Here is a 22,146-nt window from a genome sequence, read left to right as displayed (position 1 = left end):
GAAGGAAGTGTAATTTAGAATCGGTGAATTCAATGTCAAATCAGGTACAGAAGAGAAATAAAGAGAGGGAAAGAAAGATTGGATTAACAGAGAGAAAAAAGGAGACAAAGGAAAAGTAAAACTTTTTTTTAAAAAAATTAAATTTTACATTTTTAAAATCTCTAACAACAATTAAAACCTGAAGGAATGAGACTCCACACTTTTTATTAGTTAATTTTTAGTGCCAGAGAGGTTGACTGGCAGTAATTAACATCATATCGCATCGTTAAAGGGTACTTAAAGTGAAATGGACAAGACTTAACTTTCTGTGGTGAGTTTAGTTCATATCTACTGTGCAAATACAGCAACTTCGCACTGTTCAATGCATTTCACTGGTGAGGCAGACAGCGAGATGCCGTTTTCGCGAAACTAATACGCAGCAACTTTTGGATTTCTGTGTTTAATCCCGCATCTGCCTCACCTGAAGTTACTGTAGCATTTGCGCATAAATAACAGGGAGTGCCATTACACTCACCATTATTTTGACAGCAAATTATGGCCATGAACTATTGATTTCATGATGTGGAGATGCCGGTGATGGACTGGGGTTGACAATTGTAAACAATTTTACAACACCAAGTTATAGTCCAGCAATTTTATTTTAAATTCACAAGCTTTCGGAGGAAGGAGAAAATCTCCGAAAGCTTGTGAATTTAAAATAAAATTGCTGGACTATAACTTGGTGTTGTAAAATTGTTTACAATTGTCAACCCCAGTCCATCACCGGCATCTCCACATCATGACTACCATCGACACCACAAACTGCCGGCTCACAGTGGAAAGGATATCCAAGAAGATAGGAGGAAGGAGAAAATCTCCGAAAGCTTGTGAATTTAAAATAAAATTGCTGGACTATAACTTGGTGTTGTAAAATTGTTTACTATTGATTTCATCTCATTGCTGTTTGTGGATTTTGTCTGCAAAATAATGATTCCACCTCAAAGTGATTGTATGTGAAGTTCTTTGGGCTGTTTCTGAGAGATGCAATGATAAGTTGCTGCATATATGCAAGTTCTTCATTTCTTGCAGATGATTACGTGCACATTTCAAGCAAGCCTTGTGATCTTCAGTGTACTACAACAGATGGACAGAGGCAGCTAATGGCCCCAGCACGGGATGGAACATCTTGTAAATTCGGGGAACACCGAGGAGTCTGTGTAGCTGGAGGGTGTGAGGTTGTGAACATAATCTGAATAGATACATTTTAGAATTCTGAAAATGTGACAACCCTGTTGACTTTTTTTCATACCCTTTCTGTATTTTGCAGCCCATTGGATGTGACGGGGTGCTGTTCTCCACCCAGACCCTAGATAAATGTGGTATCTGCCAGGGAAATGGAAGCAGCTGTATACGAGTTACTGGCAACTACAGGAAAGGAGCATCTCATCTGGGTAAGAATGCAACTGTGAACATGCTATTTGATGCTATTTATTGTGTTGGAATTTTACAAATAGCTGGAAGCAACCTGCAGTCAGAGACGTGGGGAAAGTCTGTACTTCGCTGGAATTCATGCTGCACACACCATAGAGCCGCCACGCTCACTGGTCCAGTGCAGCTGGTTAAAAACCTTCATTTGATTATTGTTCCTCCATTTTTCTCCCTTACTCCTGAATCTTGCTGAGGTACAGTGCCATGGGCACATGGCCATTCTTAATGTGTGGGTCTAGACAGTTTGTTGGTACCACAATTCTACCACAAAAGGCATCACATCTGAGCCTGAACTTGTTCTTGCCGGTGCATTTTTCAGAAAAGGTGACTGGATAGTGATCAGAAATGGGAACTAACTAGTTTTCCTCTCTATAACCTGGACACTGAGGCCAAGTATCGTGCTTCTACCACCTGCTGCAGCTGAGATCAATTAATGCAGCACATACCAGGGATCAAATCTGACATTTTCTGGTCTGTTTGGCTTTCAAACACTGATCTGAAGGGAGCATCTCCATTTGACTCTTTATTGCATAATATGCACCAGGAGAAGTGATGCTCAATTACACTATTAGGCCACAGGAACGCGAGTGTACTGTAGCACCTCACTCCCCCGGAGAGCACAACTTCACTTCACTTCCCCGGGTTTTGTACCAGAGTTCTGAGTATGGCTGGTGTCACTGACTTATCCTTGAATTTTTCTGTTATAAGTATGCTGTTTTTGGAAAATCTGGTGCATAATATTGTATAAGAAATGTGAAAAGTCAAAGAAGAGGTAATGCTATTCAATGCATTTCTCTAGTATACTAGCTCTCCTATTATAAAGTCCAGCTCCACTTTGAAACTTGCTAATGTTTTTGCCTATGCCACTCTAACTAGCAGATCAATACAGATAGTTGCTGTTATTACAGAAAAGGGAGAGAGAATAATTGCTCATCTCAATTAGAAAGGCACAATACAAACTATCCGAGATGCTCTCAAATGCCTGATGACCATTCAGCATGAGTAAAACTCAAGACTGGCTACGTCACTGGGCCCTGATGGCTGCACCCTAGGCTGTTGAAAAAAGGCAGAGAGGTGGTAGCAAAAGATCTGGCCAACAACTTTTCAGTCCTCTTTAAATATTCAATTGTGTTGTGGGGCTGGAGAGTAGCCAATGTAACATCCTTGTCCAAGAAGGGAGAATTGATAAACCAGGCAACTATAGACAGGTTAGTCTAATGTTGGTTGTGGGCAAACTTTTAGAATGCATAATTCAAGATAAAATTACTAAGCATGTAGAAATACATGGGTTAATCAAAGTCAGCCAGCATGAATTTTCTAAAGGTAAGTTGGGGGAAAAATTGGATAGGGGCCGTTTTTGGGCGAGGGTAGCGTGATGTGCTATTACCCCACGCCCAATGGCCCCTGCGCAGGCAGGACGCAAGTTTCGGCCCACCTGACGACTCACCTGCAATCAGCATTCCATTCCAGGCCTTGCATGTGGAACCAATGCAATTTGCACTTTCCACCACCAGTGGGAGCTCAATCTCTTAAAGGGAGGATGTTTCTTAGAAATCTCGTAAACGTAGCTGGTACCTGTTATTTGCTGAAAATAACAGTCTGCTATCTGAACGGAGATCAGACATCGCACACGTAAAACACAGATGCAGGTCCCATCCTTATGTTTACAAACTGATGAGTTATGTTGAAACATTGAATAAAGGTTGCGCACTACTAAATCCCACATCCTCCAATCTGCACGCCAGATCTCACCAATTTTTAAAAATTCGTTCATTGGATGTGGGCGTCGCTGGCGAGGCAGGCATTTATTGCCCATCCCTAATTGCCCTTGAGAAGGTGGTGGTGAGCCGCCTTCTTGAACCGTTGCAGTCTGTGTGGTGAAGGTTCTCCCACAGTGCTGTTAGGAAGGGAGTTCCAGGATTTTGACCCAGCGACGATGAAGGAACGGCGATATATTTCCAAGTCGGGGTGGTGTGTGACTTGGAGGGAAACGTGCAGGTGTTGTTGTTCCCATGTGCCAGCTGCCCTTATCCTTCTAGGTGGTAGAGGTCGCGGGTTTGGGAGGTGCTGTCGAAGAAGCCTTGGTGAGTTGCTGCAATGCATTCTGTGGATGGTACACACTGCAGCCACGGTGTGCCGGTGGTGAAGGGAGTGAATGTTCACGGTGGTGGATGGGGTGCCAATCAAGCGGGCTGCTTTGTCCTGGATGGTGTCGAGCTTCTTGGGTGTTGTTGGAGCTGCACTCATCTAGGCAAGTGGAGATCTGCCGATCTGAGTTGGTACCAGGCCTGCGAGATTGCGTGCACCAAGGTTCTCTGCTGATGCACTCGAGACCTTGGTGCAAGAGGTGGATAGAAGGAGGGACATCCTATATCTGCAGTGGGGTTGGGGGGAGGGGCGGGGCAAGAGGCCCTCCAGACATATATCCAAAAGGCAGTGGGAGGCAGCGGGGGACAAAGTCAATGCCAGGCGCACAGCATCATGAACATGGGTGCAGTGCAGGAAGAAGTTCAATGCTTTGACATGAGTGGAGAAGGTGAGTGAGGTCAACTGTCAAGTGGCGTCTCATACCAACTGCACCACGCACTATACTCCCCATCACCCACATACCAACAAACTCTTTCCATCAGTACTCAACTCTTCCAACCAGTTGCTTCCTCTCACCCTTTCACATGACCGCTGTTTCAAGCCGTCCACCCACAATTCACAGGCCACACACACTAGCTATTCAACCATGACAGGCACAACACCGAGACACACGTCCCGCTTTCTTGCAGCAGAAGGTGGCACATATCAGGAAGCAGCAAGTGGCAGTGGCATTTAGCCCCTTGAGCCTGTTCCAACATTCAGTGAGATCATGGTAGACCTGTGACCGAACTCCATATACCTGTCTTAGCCCCATATCCCTTAATATCCTTGGTTCACAGAAAGCTATCAATCTCAGATTTAACATTCACAAGTGTGCTAACATCAACTGCCGTCTGCAGAAGAGTGTTCCAAACGTCTCCCACCTTTTGCGTGTAGAAGCATTTCCTAACTTCACTCCTACACGTCCTGGCTTTAAATGTTAGGCTATGTCCCCGTGTCCTAGTATTGAAGTCTAGGAAACCTTCAAAAACAGTTACAAATGTCTCGGCAGCCAGAAGCAATAATCCAGCCCCTAACCTGTAAATCCTGCATGGTCCCTATAAATAGCGCTGGTAGGGGGACTTCCAAGCACTCTAAGACACGTTCAGATGGTTGAGGTTAAGACTGCTTTGAGTTGAGCGTTAAGTCCCAAAATGGTGTCTATCACTTTAAATCAGCGTTGCACACTGATTGAAGCCATTTTCTCCCTACTTTACATGATTCCAGCGTTCATTATTTGCGCCTGCGCTAACTCCTATACCAAGATGGCGTCCGACGCCATCTTGGATGTCGGAGAGGCCGTGTAGTGCCAAAACAGTGGGCGCTACACGGCCCAATTTAGTGTCCATTGTGTTTGAAAAAGTTAGATAATAAAGTTTTTTGAAGAATGACTGATTGGATTGATAAAGGGAATGCCATGTACATGAATTTTCAGGTGTTCGATAAGTTGTTTCACGAGGTTTGTTAGAAAAATTCAGGTGTATGGTATAAGAAGAAATTTAGGAGCATGGATAGAAGGCTGGTTGACAAATAGGAAAGAGAGAGTTGGGATAAATGGGTATTGATTGGACTGGAGATGGTTTGGACATATTGTATCCTTGTCAGTGCTGCCTCCATCTTAATTTGTAGATATAGATGGTTTGGATTTGGGTATAGAGCACACAATCTCAACTTTTGCCGATGACACAAAAATAAGGGGTTTGGCAAACAATGAGGAGGACTGTAAAAATCTTCGGGAAGGTACAGACAGGTTAGGGTAATGGGCAGACAGGTGACAGATATAAGTTAATAAGAATAAGTGAGGAGGAAAAACAAGGAGTGGGAGTATACTTAATGAAAAGACACTGAAGATACGAACATATGTACAAACATACAAATTAAAAGCAGGAGTAGGCCATTTGGCCCCTCGAGCCTGCTAAGCCATTTGATAAGATTATGGCTGATCTGATTGTGACCTCAACCCTACTTTCCGGTCTACCTACTATAACGTTTGACTCCCTTGTTAATCAGGAATCTATATGGATGTGGATGAACAAAGGCCTAAGAGTTCAAAATACGTCATTCTCAAAGTGTGAGTGCAATTAGATCAAAAAAGCCAATAGAAATCTCAGTTTTATAAATAGGGGCATAGAATCTTAGAATATCGCAGCACAGAAGGAGGCCATTTGGCCCGTCGCGCCTGTGCCGTCTCTTTGAAAGAGCTGTCCAATTTAGTCCCACACCTCAGCTTTTTCCCCATAACCCTGCAAATTAGTCCTTTTCAAGTACATATCCAGTTGCCTTTTGGAAGTTTCTTTGGAATCTCCTTCCACCACCCTTTAAGGTACTGCATTCCTGAAAGGGATAGAGTACAAAAGTAAAGAAGTAATGATGAATTTGTACAAAACATTGGTAAGGCCACAGTGTAGATTCACCAGGATGCTTCCAGGGATGGGAAACTATAGTTATGAGGACAGAGTTGAAATACTGGGACTATTTCCACTGGAGCGGAGAAGGCGAAGATGAGTATTAATAGAGGTTATTCAATTATTCAAAAAGCTTTGATAGTGTGAGTATGGGAACACTATGGGAGTCAGTGACTAGGGGGCATCAATTTAAAATTAACACTAACAGAGTGAGGAGACAGATTAAGAGAAATTTCTTTACACAGAGGGTTGTTGGAGCATGGAATACTTTGCCAGAGGGTGTGGTTGAGGCAGGGACCATTGCATCTTTTAAGGGAAAATTGACTAAATGTTTGAAGCCAAGGGAGATATGAGGCAAGAGCAGAGCAGTGGGACTAGTTTTAAATTGTTCTAACAAAGAGTTGGCAGAGGCATGATTGACTGAATGGCCTCCTTCTGTGCTGTAAACTAATATGGTTCTCTAGTTTTAAATGCAGGTATCCGTTGAATGGGGATGCTTTGCTTTACTCAAAGCCTCTTCAGTGAAATACTTCATGGAGATTTGGGAAATTTTCCATGGGGTAATTGTACATGCTTCTTCCCCTAATGTAGAGCTATATGCTGAGAAAGCAAACTAGTAAAATTAGCCCTTATATTTCCACTAGTACAATGTGTTCCTTCAACCTAGTTTATAAATTATTTGTTGGACTTTCTAGATCAGTAATGTGGTCCCAGCACCCTCGCTACAAGGGCCACTGCCTCTTAGGTGCTGCATGCACCTGCACACAAATTAGATGAATTTACCTGATAACGCATGGTCTGCTGATTTACATAATTTGCTGGTGTTCCTGGTGAGTAACCCGTGATATGCTGGTAGTGCCAGGCGATGGCGGCAGTTAGAATGTTAGTGCCAGCAACCAATGAAGAGTTGTTGAGTGCTGGCAGTTTTGCCTGGGAGGGGATGAGGCAGTGGGGAGGAAAGGGGTTCGGTGTTACGGGAAGGGGAAGGGGACAGAAAGGATGATAGACCACCAAAGGCAAAAAATATTTTTTTCAATAAGACCTCCCCTTCAGCACTCATTCAGTGAATTTATGGGGAGGCCCACTAGGTTAAGTAGTTTTGGGGGCATTAACAAGCTTTGTGCACAAGCTTCCAGATCCCTATGTACGTCCACCCATATTTTGACACACATAGTTCATCGGGTATGCTGAAGGCCTCAGGCCCCATGCCTGACGTTCTGGGGAAGAGGCTGATGCACATCAGGTGTTAACTGTCGGATTCTCAACCCCTCAAAGTCTTTGTGTAACGTATTTTTCTTTGTCCCTCAAACATTTTTAATTTGTTTCAGTTTTCTCCTTCTGAGATCAGGGTTTCCTCTGAGTCCCTGGAGTTCATGCTGTGGTGTAGGTTAATTGCAGATTGGCACAGACTTTGATATGAAAGATTATCAAACTGTTTCCTAGGCTATTCTCTAATAACTCACATCCCAGTTGGTGCAACAGATATCCAGATAATTGAAAGAAAGAAATCAGACGATGTTTTGGGTATGTATAAGAGCACCTGAGGTATCTATGTTCTTTTCCTTTATTACATGTTTGCATTGTCTGTTAGCACTGGCTCACGTAATAGTATATTTGCTTGACCCAATGTGTTATTAGTAAATCATGACTAGTAAATGTTTATTAATGTATGTTGTATGTTAATGTATTATTAATGTAATCTTGTATGTTACTCATCACTGTTAGGATCAGTCATTCTGATTTGAATGGTCTCAATGCATTCCTTATTGAATATAAAATGTTTTTATGCAATATCATCATGATTCTGGCTTGGAAATGCAGTATATTCTATAAAGAAAGGAGTTGTTACAGTGAACTGTGAAATATTTATATTCCCATGATCGAGGATGGCTGATAAGTGATCTGCAAAAGTACAGATATAAATAGTATTTCATGTTCCTTGTGAAGTATTCTTTGCTCCACATGTTGAGGTTTATTCACAGACACTTGTAACATTTGCAGTAACTATCCTATATTTAAGAGGCTACTGTTAAGTGTGTGGAAACAGTAAGACACTGGCACAGATTAGCTGCCTCCCAAAGTCACAAGGAATCATAGAACCATAGAATTTTATGTAAGGAATCTTACAACACCAGGTTATAGTCCAACAGTTTTATTTGAAAATCACAAGCTTTCGGAGGCTTTCTCCTTCGTCAGGTGAGTGTGGGCACTCACCTGATGAAGGAGAACGCCTCCGAAAGCTTGTGATTTTCAAATAAAACTGTTGGACTATAACCTGGTGTTGTAAGATTCCTTACATTTGTCCACCCCAGTCCATCACTGGCATCTCCACATCATAGAATTTTACAACACAGAAGGGGGCAATTTGGCTCATCGTGTCTGTGCTGGCTCTTTGCTAAAATAATCCTGTAACTTCCTCTGCTTCAAAGATTTATCCATTTTCCCTTGAAAGATGCAATGGTCCCTCCCTCAACCACTCCAGATTTAAAGATACTGGGGTGGAATTTCTATGGGCATTCACCAGATCTCTGGCTGTAACTGCAGCAGAATCCCTGGACAGCCATTTATGCTGCTTTTCCGAGGTTTTTGCTAAATTTACAGCTGGAGATTGCCCATGGAAAGTCTACCCCATTATTATCAAACCTTTAGAGATGCTGAATTGGAACCAATGATTATTTACATGTTTCATTGTCTCCCACATGAGAGAAAGGGATCAGCAGAGCCATCATTATTATTGTTTCTCTCCCCTCAAAGTAGAATATAGGATGGGCATTAGCACTGAAAACCCCTTTCCTATGTCATCACTGGTAGCAGCTTGTTTTTACAAGCTTGCACAGTTAACTGCCCCTCGTAAAACCAGGTCTGGTTCACCCTTGTGCAGTATTTTAGGCTCCAGCAGCAAGCACTGAGTATCATTGCCAAGTTTGGTATTCTCTCTCTTTTAATAAAATCCAAAATAGTGGCAACAACATCCTGCAGGAAGAATGAGTTTTATCTGTGCTGTTATTTACCTTGCAGCTGTTGCTGATGAGTCTGGAAACTTCTTTGTCAATGGCAATTTAAAAGTAGACGGTCCAAGAAATGTCCACCTTGCAGGCACGGTGTTTAAATACAGGAGGCCAATGGATGTGTATGAGACTGGTATTGAATACATTGTGGCTCAAGGACCGACGGATCGGGGCATTAATATCCTGGTACAACTTCACAATCATTTTAAATGAAAAAATCATATTATTCAAGTAAATGTGCAGAAACAAATTCTTTTCCAAACATTTACAGTAATAATAGTGCTATAAGTTGTAAAATGTTAATACTTTCCTCTTTTGCTCCAGAAAGAGCTAACTATACTGTTTTTGGTGGTGCTGAACTGGCACCAATCAAAATAGCAATGCTCCCAATTTTTCTTCCCTGGTTTTGTGCACACAAATCCATTAGTAGTAGTGGCAGAAAATGGCCACTCAGGATATATACTGCTAATAATGGTGTTCTCATACCTATCAACCAGCTAATTCGTCATTTAACAATAGCTTAAAAGGTGAAAAGTGACTTAATCCAGCCACACTCAGCATGAGATTGATGTTATTCAAATGGTTGCCCAAAATATTTCCACACCTAATTTCACTGACCAGGATTTGGGTGTCCTGCAGAACTCTGTTGCTTGAAAAGGGATGAACTTTTTGGGCCAGGAGCGTAGCCCACAAACATGTCCAGGAGCGCCTGATTTAGGGGGAATGCAGAGATGAGGTTGCTGCTAGAACTGAACCAATATCTACTTCCTGACTCAATCTGACCTGACTCCTGCTGCATCTGAAGTGCATCAGGTACTCTCCAAGATTGGATTGCTCTGAGGCAGGCAGCGCCATCGCGGGCTACCCTTAGGGAAACCAGCCCTAGAGATCGCCTGCAACAAAGAAGGTAAGTAACTTACCTGAATGTAATCACTTCTGGTCCTCCCAATCGCTCTCGCTCTCGGCCCCCATGATTTACGGACCCCTGATTCCAGGTTCTGCAACTCCCAGGCCCAGATCCTCGACCCCCAGCCTCATCCCCCGACCCCATGTTGCCTCTCCTCCCTGACTCGATCCTGGACCCGTTTACTTAAGTGTCCTGATTTTTCACTGGTCTTCATTGGCGGGATGTTAAGCCGTACCAGGCCCAATCTTAATGAGGCCTGAGGCCCAATACCTGGAAAGCCTCAGACTTCACCATTCTGGCGCAGGGTGGACATTTGCGCTGGAAGGATAATTACATACAGTATCAGATGCACTTCAGCTTCATTGGGAATTGGTCTTACTGGTTTGGTTCTGCCATCAGGGATACCACTGATGTGCTGAAACTTCAAAACTTGCTTTTATGTTGGCTTTCAGCTGCTTGGTTGAGACCAGTGACCCCAAAGACCTGAGGGCCAATTTTCCTCTCCCCATTGCTGGAAATGCCTATTGCCTAAATTATGTGTGAAACACGTAGAAAAATAAGTGGAGACCCTTTAGACCGGGTCTTCACCCTGATTACGTTGCCCTCAAACTTCCTGCACTTTTTAGTATGCTGCACTCCATAGCGCACAAAGCGGGGACAGCATTTTAAGTGAGATTTAAATTGATGGCGAATGATATCACACACCTGCGACCAGCCTTCTACTTCTGGTCACAGATCAGGGGCAGATTGTCCCCACAAAAACCTGGCACTTCTGGCCTAATTGCTACATTTCAGTGGCTGGCTGATTTAAAGGGACAGTTACCAGTAAATTTGTTGCTTACTTTTTCTGCATTTATCTGGGTGCTCTGCTGTTGGCCAGAAGTGTACAGGAGGTCCCGGCAATTAGTTGCTACCCTCCCATTTCTTCTGCAGTGTGGGTGTGCCATTTAGAATACTCCTATACTTAGCACATTTGGAGCAAGTGGACCAGAATGAGGAAGAGGTCATTTTGGATACTTGAGGGAGTGAGGCATCAAAAAAGGAGGGCACCTACTCAGCCTTACCCAGAACGACATAGATATCAACCCCACAGAAATTTTATGGACCTAACTGAAGAATAGCGCATGCAAAGGCCTCAGTTCTCCAAGGAGGTGGCCCGAGAGCTGTACGGCCTGCTGCAGGAAAACTTGTAGCCACGCTCCATGGCAGGCAAGTCGCTGCCAATGGCAATGAAGGTAACCATCACTTCAAATTTCTTTGCCACAAGCTCTTTTCAGGGGCCAACAAGTGATATCACCAATATCTGTCAGTCTGCTCTGCATCGCTGCATAAAACAGGTGATTGATGCATTCTTCTCAAGAATGAACCCCTTGGAACCCCAGGAGCAAGAGGTTTGAGTCCTGGGGTTTTCAGACTTGATGGATATCTCAAAGTCAAGGAAGTAGCCAATGACAATCAGGAAGCTTTTGTGCTTTTCCTAAAATATGCAGTGACCCTTTAGGCAGCTTACAAAAGCTGCGTATCCATAAGGTGTATGGACGTATGTTTATTGGTATGACACGAGCATGTGGCCAACAATGCCCACGTCCCAGGCCTCTCTGGAGCAGAGCATTCTTTGGATTAATGTAAAATTCTGTAGCTTTTAATATATTTGTAAAGTATCTTCAATGTTCAGATGCCTTAGCTGCAGTTATAGTGAAACATATTACAAGCTAATCTGCTGTCCCTGTGGCCTCTGCATTGTAACTGATTTTGTTGCATTCTTAGTTGCTAATTCAAAGTGGCAAGAACCCTTACATTACGTATGAATACACAATGCCACAGATTCTACACTTCAAGCACCTTCGACCTTCCTTTGATTCGTATTACTATGTGCCTGGATCAGATTCTCAAGGCATAGAAAGTGATGATGAACAGACTGATAGGAGATATGACTTGGATAGAGAAGAGAGTGTGGACATTTTTCATACTAATGCAAGTTACAGCGAGAAATTGTCAAAGGAAATTGCAGAAAAGGGGAACCAGATGTTAAGAACAGTGAAAAATCTGGCTGGTTTTGATGTGAGCAACACGATCTATGATGAAGCAGCTCCTGAGCTTGAATCAGAAGATGAGAACATGCATCAAAACAAAGGTAAGGTTTACTGAGACTTTGGAGGAACAGATCGTAACTGAGTAAAATGAAATACATTCTAATTCTTTTCAGTTTTTCTTACTTTTTTTCCCTTCAGGTTTTTTTATATCTCTGTTTAGCTTCTCCCTAAAAGCAGGTAGAGAAGAGATAGCAGAGGAACTGTTACATGTATATAAAAATTCATTAGAAAAGGGAATAGTGCCAGAGGACTGGCGGACAGCTAATGTTATTCCAATATTTAAAAAGGGAAGTAGAACAAGTCCAGGGAACTATAGACCAATCAGTTTAATGTCGATGGTAGGAAAGATAATGGAATCTTTATTCAAAGATGTAATAGAGAAACATCAAGAAAATGAAAATATAATAACGAATCGTCAGCATGGATTTCAGAAAGGAAAGTCATGCCTGACCAAACTTATTGAATTCTTTGAAGAAATAACAAAGAGTAGTGCAGGGTAATGCAGTAGTTGCAATATATTTGGATTTTCACAAGGCCTTCGATAAGGTCTCATTGTAGACTGAAGACTAAGGTCAGAGCATGTGGAGTCAGAGGACTTGTAGCAGAATGGATAGCAAGCTGGCTACAAAACAGAAAACAGAGAGTAGGGGTTAAGGGTAGCTACTCAGGCTGGCAAAAGGTGGGAAGTGGTGTTCGACAGGGATCAATGCTGGGACCACTGTTGTTCACAATTTACAACAACAATTTGGATTTGGGAATCGGAAATGCAATTTCAAAATTTGCGGACGACACCAAATTGGGGGATGCAGTTAATACAAAGGAGGAGTGCGACAAAATGCAAGAAGACATTAATAAACTTTGCAGAATGAGTGTGTAATTGGCAAATGAATTTCAATATAGCTAAGTGCATTTTGGTAGGAAGATTAAGGAGGCCACATACTCTTTGGAGTACACAAATCACTAAAAGTAGCGACGCAGGTTAATATGGGCGTTAAAAAAAGCAAACCAAGCACTGGGTTCATTTCTAGAGGGATAGAATTAAAAAGCAGAGAAGTTATGTAAAACTTGTATAGAACCTTGGTTAGATCCCACTTGGAGTACTGTGAACAGTTCTGGTCTCCATATTATAAAAGGGAGATAGATGCACTGGCGAAGGTGCAAAAAAGATTCACCAGGATGATACCAGAACTGAGAGGTTGGCCCCGATATTAGAGTGGAGGCAGGATGGCAGCGGAAGGGGTGTTTGGGCGCACGGGTAACCTGCCCAATAAAAAATGTCCGTTCATCACACGATCGCGATTCAATTGGTGCCACTTAACGTGGCTTCCGGGTTTGCCGTCCAAAAGCTGCACAGCGGGCGGACTGCGCACTCGCATCACAGGCTGTCAGCTGGAGGAGCTCTATTTAAAGGGACATTCTTCCAAAGGCTCTTGCTGGAGCAAAGACCCAGAAATCACAATGGAGCAGCACAGGGGCAAGGCTGCTCCGAGATTCAACGGTGCCTCACTCCAGGTGCTACTGGATGGGGTAAGGAGGAGGAGGGATCTGTTTTACCCGGCGGACGGGAGGCAGTGGCCTGCCTCTGCTGCCAAGAAGGCCTGGCTCGAGGTGGCAGAGGAGGTCACGAGCAGCAGCAACATCTCGCGTACCTGGGTCCAGTGCAAGAAGCGCTTCAATGACCTAACTAGGTCAGCCAAAGTGAGTACACTTATTGATTCTCCTACATTCTGTCTTCCACATCACCGACCCCAACCTCACCCTCAGGGTCATACTCACCCTCTGATGCATCTCTTTCATGGTCAGACTCACCCAAACCATTGCATTCATTGGTTGGTGACTTCACCATCACTCACTCACACATCTGTTCTTTCTCCCCTTCTAGGAGAAGAGAGCGCAAAATGTACAGAAGAGTGGGAAGACCGGAGGGCGGCTGCAACAAATCGTCATCCTTACAGACATGGAGCAGGAGTTCAGCTGAACCCTCAAGTACCTGTCCGTCGGGGACGCCGAGACTGGCACCCGACAAACGTCTGGTGACACAACTTTAACATTCATCACACACAATATGAATTGATGTTAACATACCTTGCCATCTTCAGCACCTCAGTATGCTCATCGCAACATGACACATCTGTGATGATGCTTAATATTAGAACCTTAGAAAAGATACAGCACAGAAGGGGGCCATTCGGCCCATCGTGTCCGCACCAGCTCGATGAACAACCATTCTAATCCCACGTCCCAGCACCCGCTCTGTAGCCCTGCAGTTTACAGCACTTTAGGTGCAGGTCAAGGTACTTTTTAAAAGAGTTGAGGGTCCTTGCCTCTAACATCAATTCGGACAATGAATTCCATACACCCACAAGTTTTTCCTCATGTCCCCTCTAATCCTTCCGCCAATCAGCTTAAATCTATGTCCTCTACTTCTTGAACTCTCCGCTAGGGGAAACAGGTACTTCCTGTCTACTCTATCTGGGCCCCTCATAATTTTGTACACCTCAATCAAGTCTCCCCTCAGCCTCCTCTGCTCCAAAGAAAACAACCCCAGCCTATCCAATCTCTCCTCGTAGCTGCAATTTTCAAGCCCAGGCAACATTCTTGTAAATCTTCTCTGCATTCTCTCCAGAGCAATTACGTCCTTCCTGTAATGTGACCAGAACTGCGCACAATACTCCAGCTGTGGCCTTACCAGCGTTTTATACAGTTCCATCATTACATCCCTGCTTTTGTCTTCTATACCTCAGCTAATAACGGAGAGCATTCCGTATGCCTTCTTCACAACCTTATCTACCTGTACTGCCACCTTCAGGGACCTGTGCATATGCACTCCAAGGTCTCTCACTTCCTCTACCCCATCAATATATTTCTGTTTACTGCGTATTCCCTTTTACTGTTTGCCCTCCCTAAGTGCATTACCTCACACTTCTCCGGGTTGGACTCCATTTGCCACTTTTCCGCCCACTCCACCAACCCATTGATATCTTCTTGGAGTCTACAGCTATCCTCTTCACTATCAACTACACGGCCAATTTTTGTGTCGTCTGCAAATTTGCCAATCATGCCCCCTCCATTCAAGTCCAAATCATTAATATATACCACAAACAGCAAGGGACCCAACACTGAGCCCTGTGGCACACCACTGGAAACGGATTTCCATTTGCAAAGACATCCATCGACTTTTACCCTTTGTTTCCTGTTACTGAGCCAATTTTGGATCCAATTCGCCACATTTCCCTGTATCCCATGGGCTTTTACCTTTCTGACCAGTCTGCCATGAGGGACCTTGTCAAATGCCTCACTAAAATCCATGTAGACAACATCCACTGCACTACCCTCATCAATCCTCCTTGTCACTTCCTCAAAGAATTCAATCAGATTTGTAAGGCATGACCTTCCCTGAACAAATCCATGCTGACTATCCCTGGTTAAACCATGCCTTTCCAAGTGACAGTTTATCCTATCTCTCAGTATTGATTCTAATAGTTTGCCCACCACCGAGGTAAGACTGACCAGCCTATAATTGTTCGGCCTTTCCCTCGTACCCTTTTTAAACAATGGTACTACGCTTGCAGTCTTCCAGTCCTCCGGTACCTCCCCTGTATCTAGTGAGGATTGGAAAATGATCCTCAGAGCATCCGCTATTTCCTCCCTGACTTCCTTCAATAGCCTAGGAAACAATCCATCCGGCTCTGGTGACTTATCAGCCTTCAAGGATTCCAGTTCCTCTAGTACTTCCTCTCTCATTATGTTTACCTTATCCAATATTTCACACCTCTCCTCTTTAAGTACTACATCCGGATCATCCCTTTCCTTTGTGAATATGGAGATAAAATATTCATTTAAAACCCTACCCACATCCTCTGCTTCTACACACAAGTTACCCTTATCATCCCTGATAGGCCCCACCTTTTCCTTAGCTATCCTCTTATTCTTAATGTACTGATAAAACATCTTTGGGTTTTCTTTAATCTTACTAGCTAATATTTTTTCATGCCCTCTCTTTGCTCTCCTTGTTTCCTTTTTTACGTCATCCCTGTACATTCTATACTCCTCTAGGCTTTCTGCAGTATTTACTTTTCTGTGACAGTCATAAGCTTTCTTTTTCTGCTTTATCTTGCCCGGTATACGTCTAGACAACCAGGGGCTCTAAATTTGGCAGAGCCACCCTTTTTCTTTGAGGGGACGTGTCTGCATTGTACCTGTAGAATTTCACTTTTTAGTGCCTCCCACTGGCTTGCCACTGATTTCTCCTCAAGTAGTTGTGTCCAGTCCACTTCTGCCAAATCACCTCTTAGTTCTGTAAAATTTGCCTTCCCCCAATTTAAAACGTTTACTCCTGATTTAACTCTTTTTCCATAATGATGCTAAAACTAACTGAATTGTGATCACCAACCCCAATATGGTCACCCACTGTCACTTCACCCACTTGCCCATCTTCATTTCCCAGGACTAAATCTAGAATTGCATCCCCTCTTGTTGGGCTTGTCACGTACTGGCTAAAAATGTTCTCCTGGACACCGATCAAGAATTTTGCGCCCTCTGTGCCCCTCACACTGTTTGAATCCCAGTTGATGTTAGGGTAGTTGAAGTCCCCTACTATTATTGTTCCCTTATTTTTGCACTCAGAAATTTGCCGTCATATTTGTTCTTCTATCTCCCTTTCGCTATTCGGGGGTCTATAGTACACTCCTAGTAGTGTGACTGCCCCTTTTTTTATTTCTTAGCTCAACCCATATGGCCTCGATTGATGATCCATTTAGCATATCATCCCTTCTCACAACTGGAATTGATTCTTTAACCAATAATGTTACCCACCCCCCTCCTCTTTTATCACCCACTCTATCCTGCCTGAAAACTCTATATCCAGGGATATTGAGCTGCCAGTTATCCCCCTCTTTAAGCCAGGTTTCCATTATAGCAATGATATCATGCTGCCATGTGTTTATCTGTGCCCTTAGCTCATCTGCTTTGTTTGTAATATTCCTTGCATTGAAATATATACCCTTTAACCCCATCAAATTCCTGTGCTGAACACTATTTAACCTTTGCTTCTTTTGCCTTTCTGAGTCATTAACTGCTTTTCTACTTCCCGTTTGCTTTCTGTTCTCTTACAGGGCTTTCGGCGATCGCTGTGAAGGCAGGGGGCAATTCTTCAGAGGTTCTGCCGGCCTCTGAGGGGACACCGTCACATCTTAGCGAGCCATCCACCGGCGCAGATACTCACACCTCGGAGGGTCCTAGTCCTCAGTTAGTTGGGTTGGCACCTGGTGATTTACCTCACACGTGAGCACGAGCAGACACTGGAGGCAAGGGTGGCTGCGGAGAGTTAATTGGGAGCACTCCTCTCCAGGCTTTGCTCATCTGGACGCAGATGCTGAACCCTGGGGGCCAGCCTTTAAAAGGAGTATGACCGAGGGACAGCAGCACATTTGCGAGGTACTGGAACAGGTGCCATGCGCATTCTCCACAATAGCGCAGAGAATGGAGGAGTCCAACTCCTGTATGAGTGGAATGGTGGCACAGGTACGGGAGGGAATCTCTGAGATACTGTCGCAGGGACATGAGGGAATCTCAGAGATAGTGTTACAGGGACATGAGCAATTCTCTGAGCTACTGTCACAGGTTAGTGCGGGAATGTCTGCGATGGAGAGAAGGCTAGCCTCCATTGAGCTTCAAGCACGGCTCACAATTGAGTCCATTCAGGCCCTGATATCAACCGTTTGGACTCGGGCTGAACAACATTCTGCCACCTTAAACAGGCAGACAGATACACTAGCACTGGCCTTACAAGGCATCACACATGTCCTCCACATGTTGTCCAGCAGAGTGGTAGGTGTGATGTAGCCCTGGCCCATGTGAAGGATGATGGCGAATGGGGACATGGAAGTGGGGACGCCAGTCAAAGCACTCCCACATCTCACCCGTTGCCCCTCTCTCAGTCAGTACCCACAATGCTGCCTCCTCTCCAGGTGGCCGAGTCTGCCCCAGCACAGGTGCAGGTGGGCAGTTTTTGAAGGGGCCCTCATGGGCTCCAGCACCCAGAGGGCGTAGACCCAAAGCATCTAAGCAGTCAGGGCATGAACATGAGCAACCTGTCACTACATCTGCTGCAGCCACAGGGGATGCACCACGTAGAAGTAGTCGTAAGAGAAAGGTGACGGTTTTGTGATCACAAAGGGCCTGCGCAAGGGTGTTTGACAGACTGTCATGTTTTTCATTTAAATTTAGTTTTTGTTAAAGTGACATTAAATTTTATGATTGCTGCCACGTCTTGCCCATTCTTGACTGGCTTTTGTGATAGGGCCCTTTCATGAGGTTCACCATGAACGGCGACACTTGATGTCACTCATTGGGTCACTTTACAGTGGGTGTATGTGTAGTTGCAGGACTGTTTTGTGCATGGAGGGATGGGCAGCCTGGTGTGGGCTCTTTCCATGTGGTGTGAGGACTGGACTGTTCACACTTTCTGATGTTAAGAGAACCGTTCACATATTAGTGACTCCCTGGCCTCATGAGCAGCCAGGTAAGCTGCTGCTGTGTCCATGGGTTCCTCCTGCTCCTCCTCCTCCTCCTCCTCCATGTGGGTGGCGGATGTGGATAGGGCTCCTCAAGCGGCACCCCTCTGTTGCCCTCTGTGCTCTTGTGCAGATGCCTGTGGCGCAGCACTGTGTTGTGGAGCTCCAAGTGGCGGAGGTGGACGCAGTGCCTGGCGAGGCTGGTGATGTTGCTCGTCCTCGGATGTAGTGGTGAATGCAGCCATGGCGCCCCCCCCCCCCCCCCCATCCTGACGGTGTGCTTTTGAGGGGGTCCGCAAAGTAGTTAAATATGTATGAACAGAAGAATTTTGAGTGGAAAGTAAGAATTTTTAGTGAAAGCACAAAGATCTCGCAGCCAAAACTTTATCTGAAAGAACTGAGTGCCCTGCTGCAATAAGTGACCTTTTCTCCCCATCTGGGAGGGATTCAAATTCCTGGGACATTGGAACCGGTTCTGGGGGAGGTGGGACCAGTACAAATTGGACGGTCTGCATCTGGGCAGGACTGGAACCAATGTCCTAGGGGGAGTGTTTGCTAGTGCTGTTGGGGAGGGTTTAAACTAAAGTGGCAGGGGGATGGGAACCGATGCAGGAAGTCGGTGGGAAGTAAAGTGGGGACAGAAACAAAAGGCAGTAAGGGAGAGTGTACAAAACATGACCGGACAGATGGTCTGAGAAAGCAGGGCAAAGACCAAGGGAAGTCTAGATTAAACTGCATTTATTTCAATGCAAGAAGTCTGATGGGCAAGGCAGATGAACTCAGGGCATGGATGGGTACATGGGACTGGGATGTTATAACTATTACTGAAACATGGCTAAGGGAGGGGCAGGACTGGCAGCTCAATGTTCCAGGGTACAGATGCTATAGGAAAGATAGAGCAGGAGGTAAGAGAGGAGGGGGAGTTGCGTTCTTGATTAGGGAGAACATCACGGCAGTAGTGAGAGAGGATATATCCGAGGGTTCGCCCACTGAGTCTATATGGGTAGAACTGAAAAATAAGAAGGGAGAGATCACTTTGATAGGATTGTACGACAGACCCCCAAATAGTCAACGGGAAATTGAGGAGCAAATATGTAAGGAGATTACAGACAGCTGCAAGAAAAATAGAGTGGTAATAGTAGGGGACTTCAACTGTCCCAACATTGACTGGGACAGCCATAGCATTAGGGGCTTGGACGGAGAGAAATTTGTTGAGTGTATTCAGGAGGAATTTCTCATTCAGTATGTGGATGGCCCGACTAGAGAGGGGGTAAAACTTGACCTCCTCTTGGGAAATAAGGAAGGACAGGTGACAGAAGTGTTAGTGAGGGATCACTTTGGGACCAGTGATCATAATTCCATTAGTTTTAAGATAGCTATGGAGAATGATAGGTCTGGTCCAAAAGTTAAAATTCTAAATTGGGGAAAGGCCAATTTTGATGGTATTAGACAGGAACTTTCAGAAGTTGATTGGGAGAGTCTGTTGGCAGGCAAAGGGACGTCTGGTAAGTGGGAGGCCTTCAAAAGTGTGTTAACCAGGGTTCAGGGTAAGCACATTCCTTATAAAGTGAAGGGCAAGGCTGGTAGAAGTAGGGAACCTTGGATGACTCGGGAGATTGAGGCCCTGGTCAGAAAGAAGAAGGAGGCATATGACATGCATAGGCAGCTGGGATCAAGTGGATCCCTTGAAGAGTATAGAGATTGCCGGAGTAGAGTTAAGAGAGAAATCAGGAGGGCAAAAAGGGGACATGAGATTGCTTTGGCAGATAAGGCAAAGGTGAATCCAAAGAGCTTCTACAAATACATAAAGGGCAAAAGAGTAACTAGGGAGAGAGTAGGGCCTCTGAAGGATCAACAAGGTCATCTATCTGCGCAACCACAAGAGATGGGTGAGATCCTAAATGAATATTTCACATCGGTATTTACGGTTGAGAAAGGCATGGATGTTAGGGAACTTGGGGAAATAAATAGTGATGTCTTGAGGAGTGTACATATTACAGAGAGGGAGGTGCTGGAAGTCTTAACGCGCATCAAGGTAGATAAATCTCCGGGACCTGATGAAGTGTATCCCAGGACGTTATGGGAGGTTAGGAAGGAAATTGCGGGTCCCCTAGCAGAGATATTTGAATCATCGACAGCTGCAGGTGAGGTGCCTGAAGATTGGAGGGTAGCAAATGTTGTGCCTTTGTTTAAGAAGGGCGGCAGGGAAAAGCCTGGGAACTACAGACCGGTGAGCCTGACATCTGTAGTGGGTAAGTTGTTAGAGGGTATTCTGAGAGACAGGATCTACGGGCATTTGGAGAGTCAGGGACTGATTAGGAACAGTCAGCATGGTTTTGTGAGAGGAAAATCATGTCTCACAAATTTGATTGAGTTTTTTGAAGGGGTAACCAAGAAGATAGATGAGGGCTGTGCAGTAGACGTGGTCTACATGGACTTTAGCAAAGCCTTTGACAAGGTACCGCATGGTAGGTTGTTACATAAGGTTAGATCTCACGGGATCCAAGGTGAGGTGGCCAATTGGATACAAAATTGGATTGACGGCAGAAGACAGAGGGTGGTTGTAGAGGGTTGTTTTTCAAACTGGAGGCCTGTGACCAGCGGTGTGCCTCAGGGATCGGTGCTGGGTCCGCTGTTATTTGTTATTTATATTAATGATTTGGATGAGAATTTAGGAGGCATGGTTAGTAAGTTTGCAGATGACACCAAGATTGGTGGCATTGTGGACAGTGAAGAAGGTTATCTAGGATTGCAACGGGATCTTGATAAATTGGGCCAGTGGGCCGAAGAATGGCAGATGGAGTTTAATTTAGATAAATGTGAGGTGATGCATTTTGGTGGATCGAATCGGGCCAGGACCTACTCCGTTAATGGTAGGGCGTTGGGGAGAGTTATAGAACAAAGAGATCTAGGAGTACAGGTTCATAGCTCCTTGAAAGTGGAGTCACAGGTGGATAGGGTGGTGAAGAAGGCATTCAGCATGCTTGGTTTCATTGGTCAGAACATTGAATACAGAAGTTGGGATGTCTTGTTGAAGTTGTACAAGACATTAGTTAGGCCACACTTGGAATACTGTGTACAGTTCTGGTCACCCTATTATAGAAAGGATATTATTAAACTAGAAAGAGTGCAGAAAAGATTTACTAGGATGCTACCGGGACTTGATGGTTTGACTTATAGGGAGAGGTTGGATCGACTGGGACTTTTTTCCCTGGAGAGTAGGAGGTTAAGGGGTGATCTTATAGAAGTCTATAAAATAATGAGGGGCATAGATAAGGTAGATAGTCAAAATCTTTTCCCAAAGGTAGGGGAGTCTATAACGAGGGGGCATAGATTTAAGGTGAGAGGGGAGAGATACAAAAGGGTCCAGAGGGGCAATTTTTTCACTCAAAGGGTGGTGAGTGTCTGGAACGAGCTGCCAGAGGCAGTAGTGGAGACGGGTACAATTTTGTCTTTTAAAAAGCATTTGGACAGTTACATGGGTAAGATGGGTATAGAGGGATATGGGCCAAGTGCAGGCAACTGGGACTAGCTTAGTGGTATAAACTGGGCGACATGGACATGTTGGGCCGAAGGGCCTGTTTCCATGTTGTAAACATCTATGATTCTATGTCAAATAAGCAT

General features: G+C 44.6%; 1 protein-coding gene across 1 annotated transcript in view; it reads left to right on the top strand.

Annotated features, from left to right (window-relative positions):
* Window positions 1–22,146, top strand: part of LOC137309336 (ADAMTS-like protein 2) — a 109,019-nt gene that overhangs the window by 45,892 nt on the left and 40,981 nt on the right. The window contains 5 exon segments of the mRNA XM_067977593.1: window positions 1,069–1,214; window positions 1,307–1,430; window positions 7,443–7,523; window positions 9,018–9,193; window positions 11,682–12,048. Coding sequence (XP_067833694.1) covers window positions 1,069–1,214; window positions 1,307–1,430; window positions 7,443–7,523; window positions 9,018–9,193; window positions 11,682–12,048 — 894 coding nt within the window.

This window comes from Heptranchias perlo, unplaced genomic scaffold (assembly GCF_035084215.1).
Source record: "Heptranchias perlo isolate sHepPer1 unplaced genomic scaffold, sHepPer1.hap1 HAP1_SCAFFOLD_162, whole genome shotgun sequence".
In the NCBI taxonomy this organism is placed as follows: Eukaryota; Metazoa; Chordata; class Chondrichthyes; order Hexanchiformes; family Hexanchidae; genus Heptranchias; species Heptranchias perlo.
The sequence above is the reverse complement of the archived record's forward strand: the minus strand, read 5'-3'. Positions and strand labels throughout refer to the sequence as shown.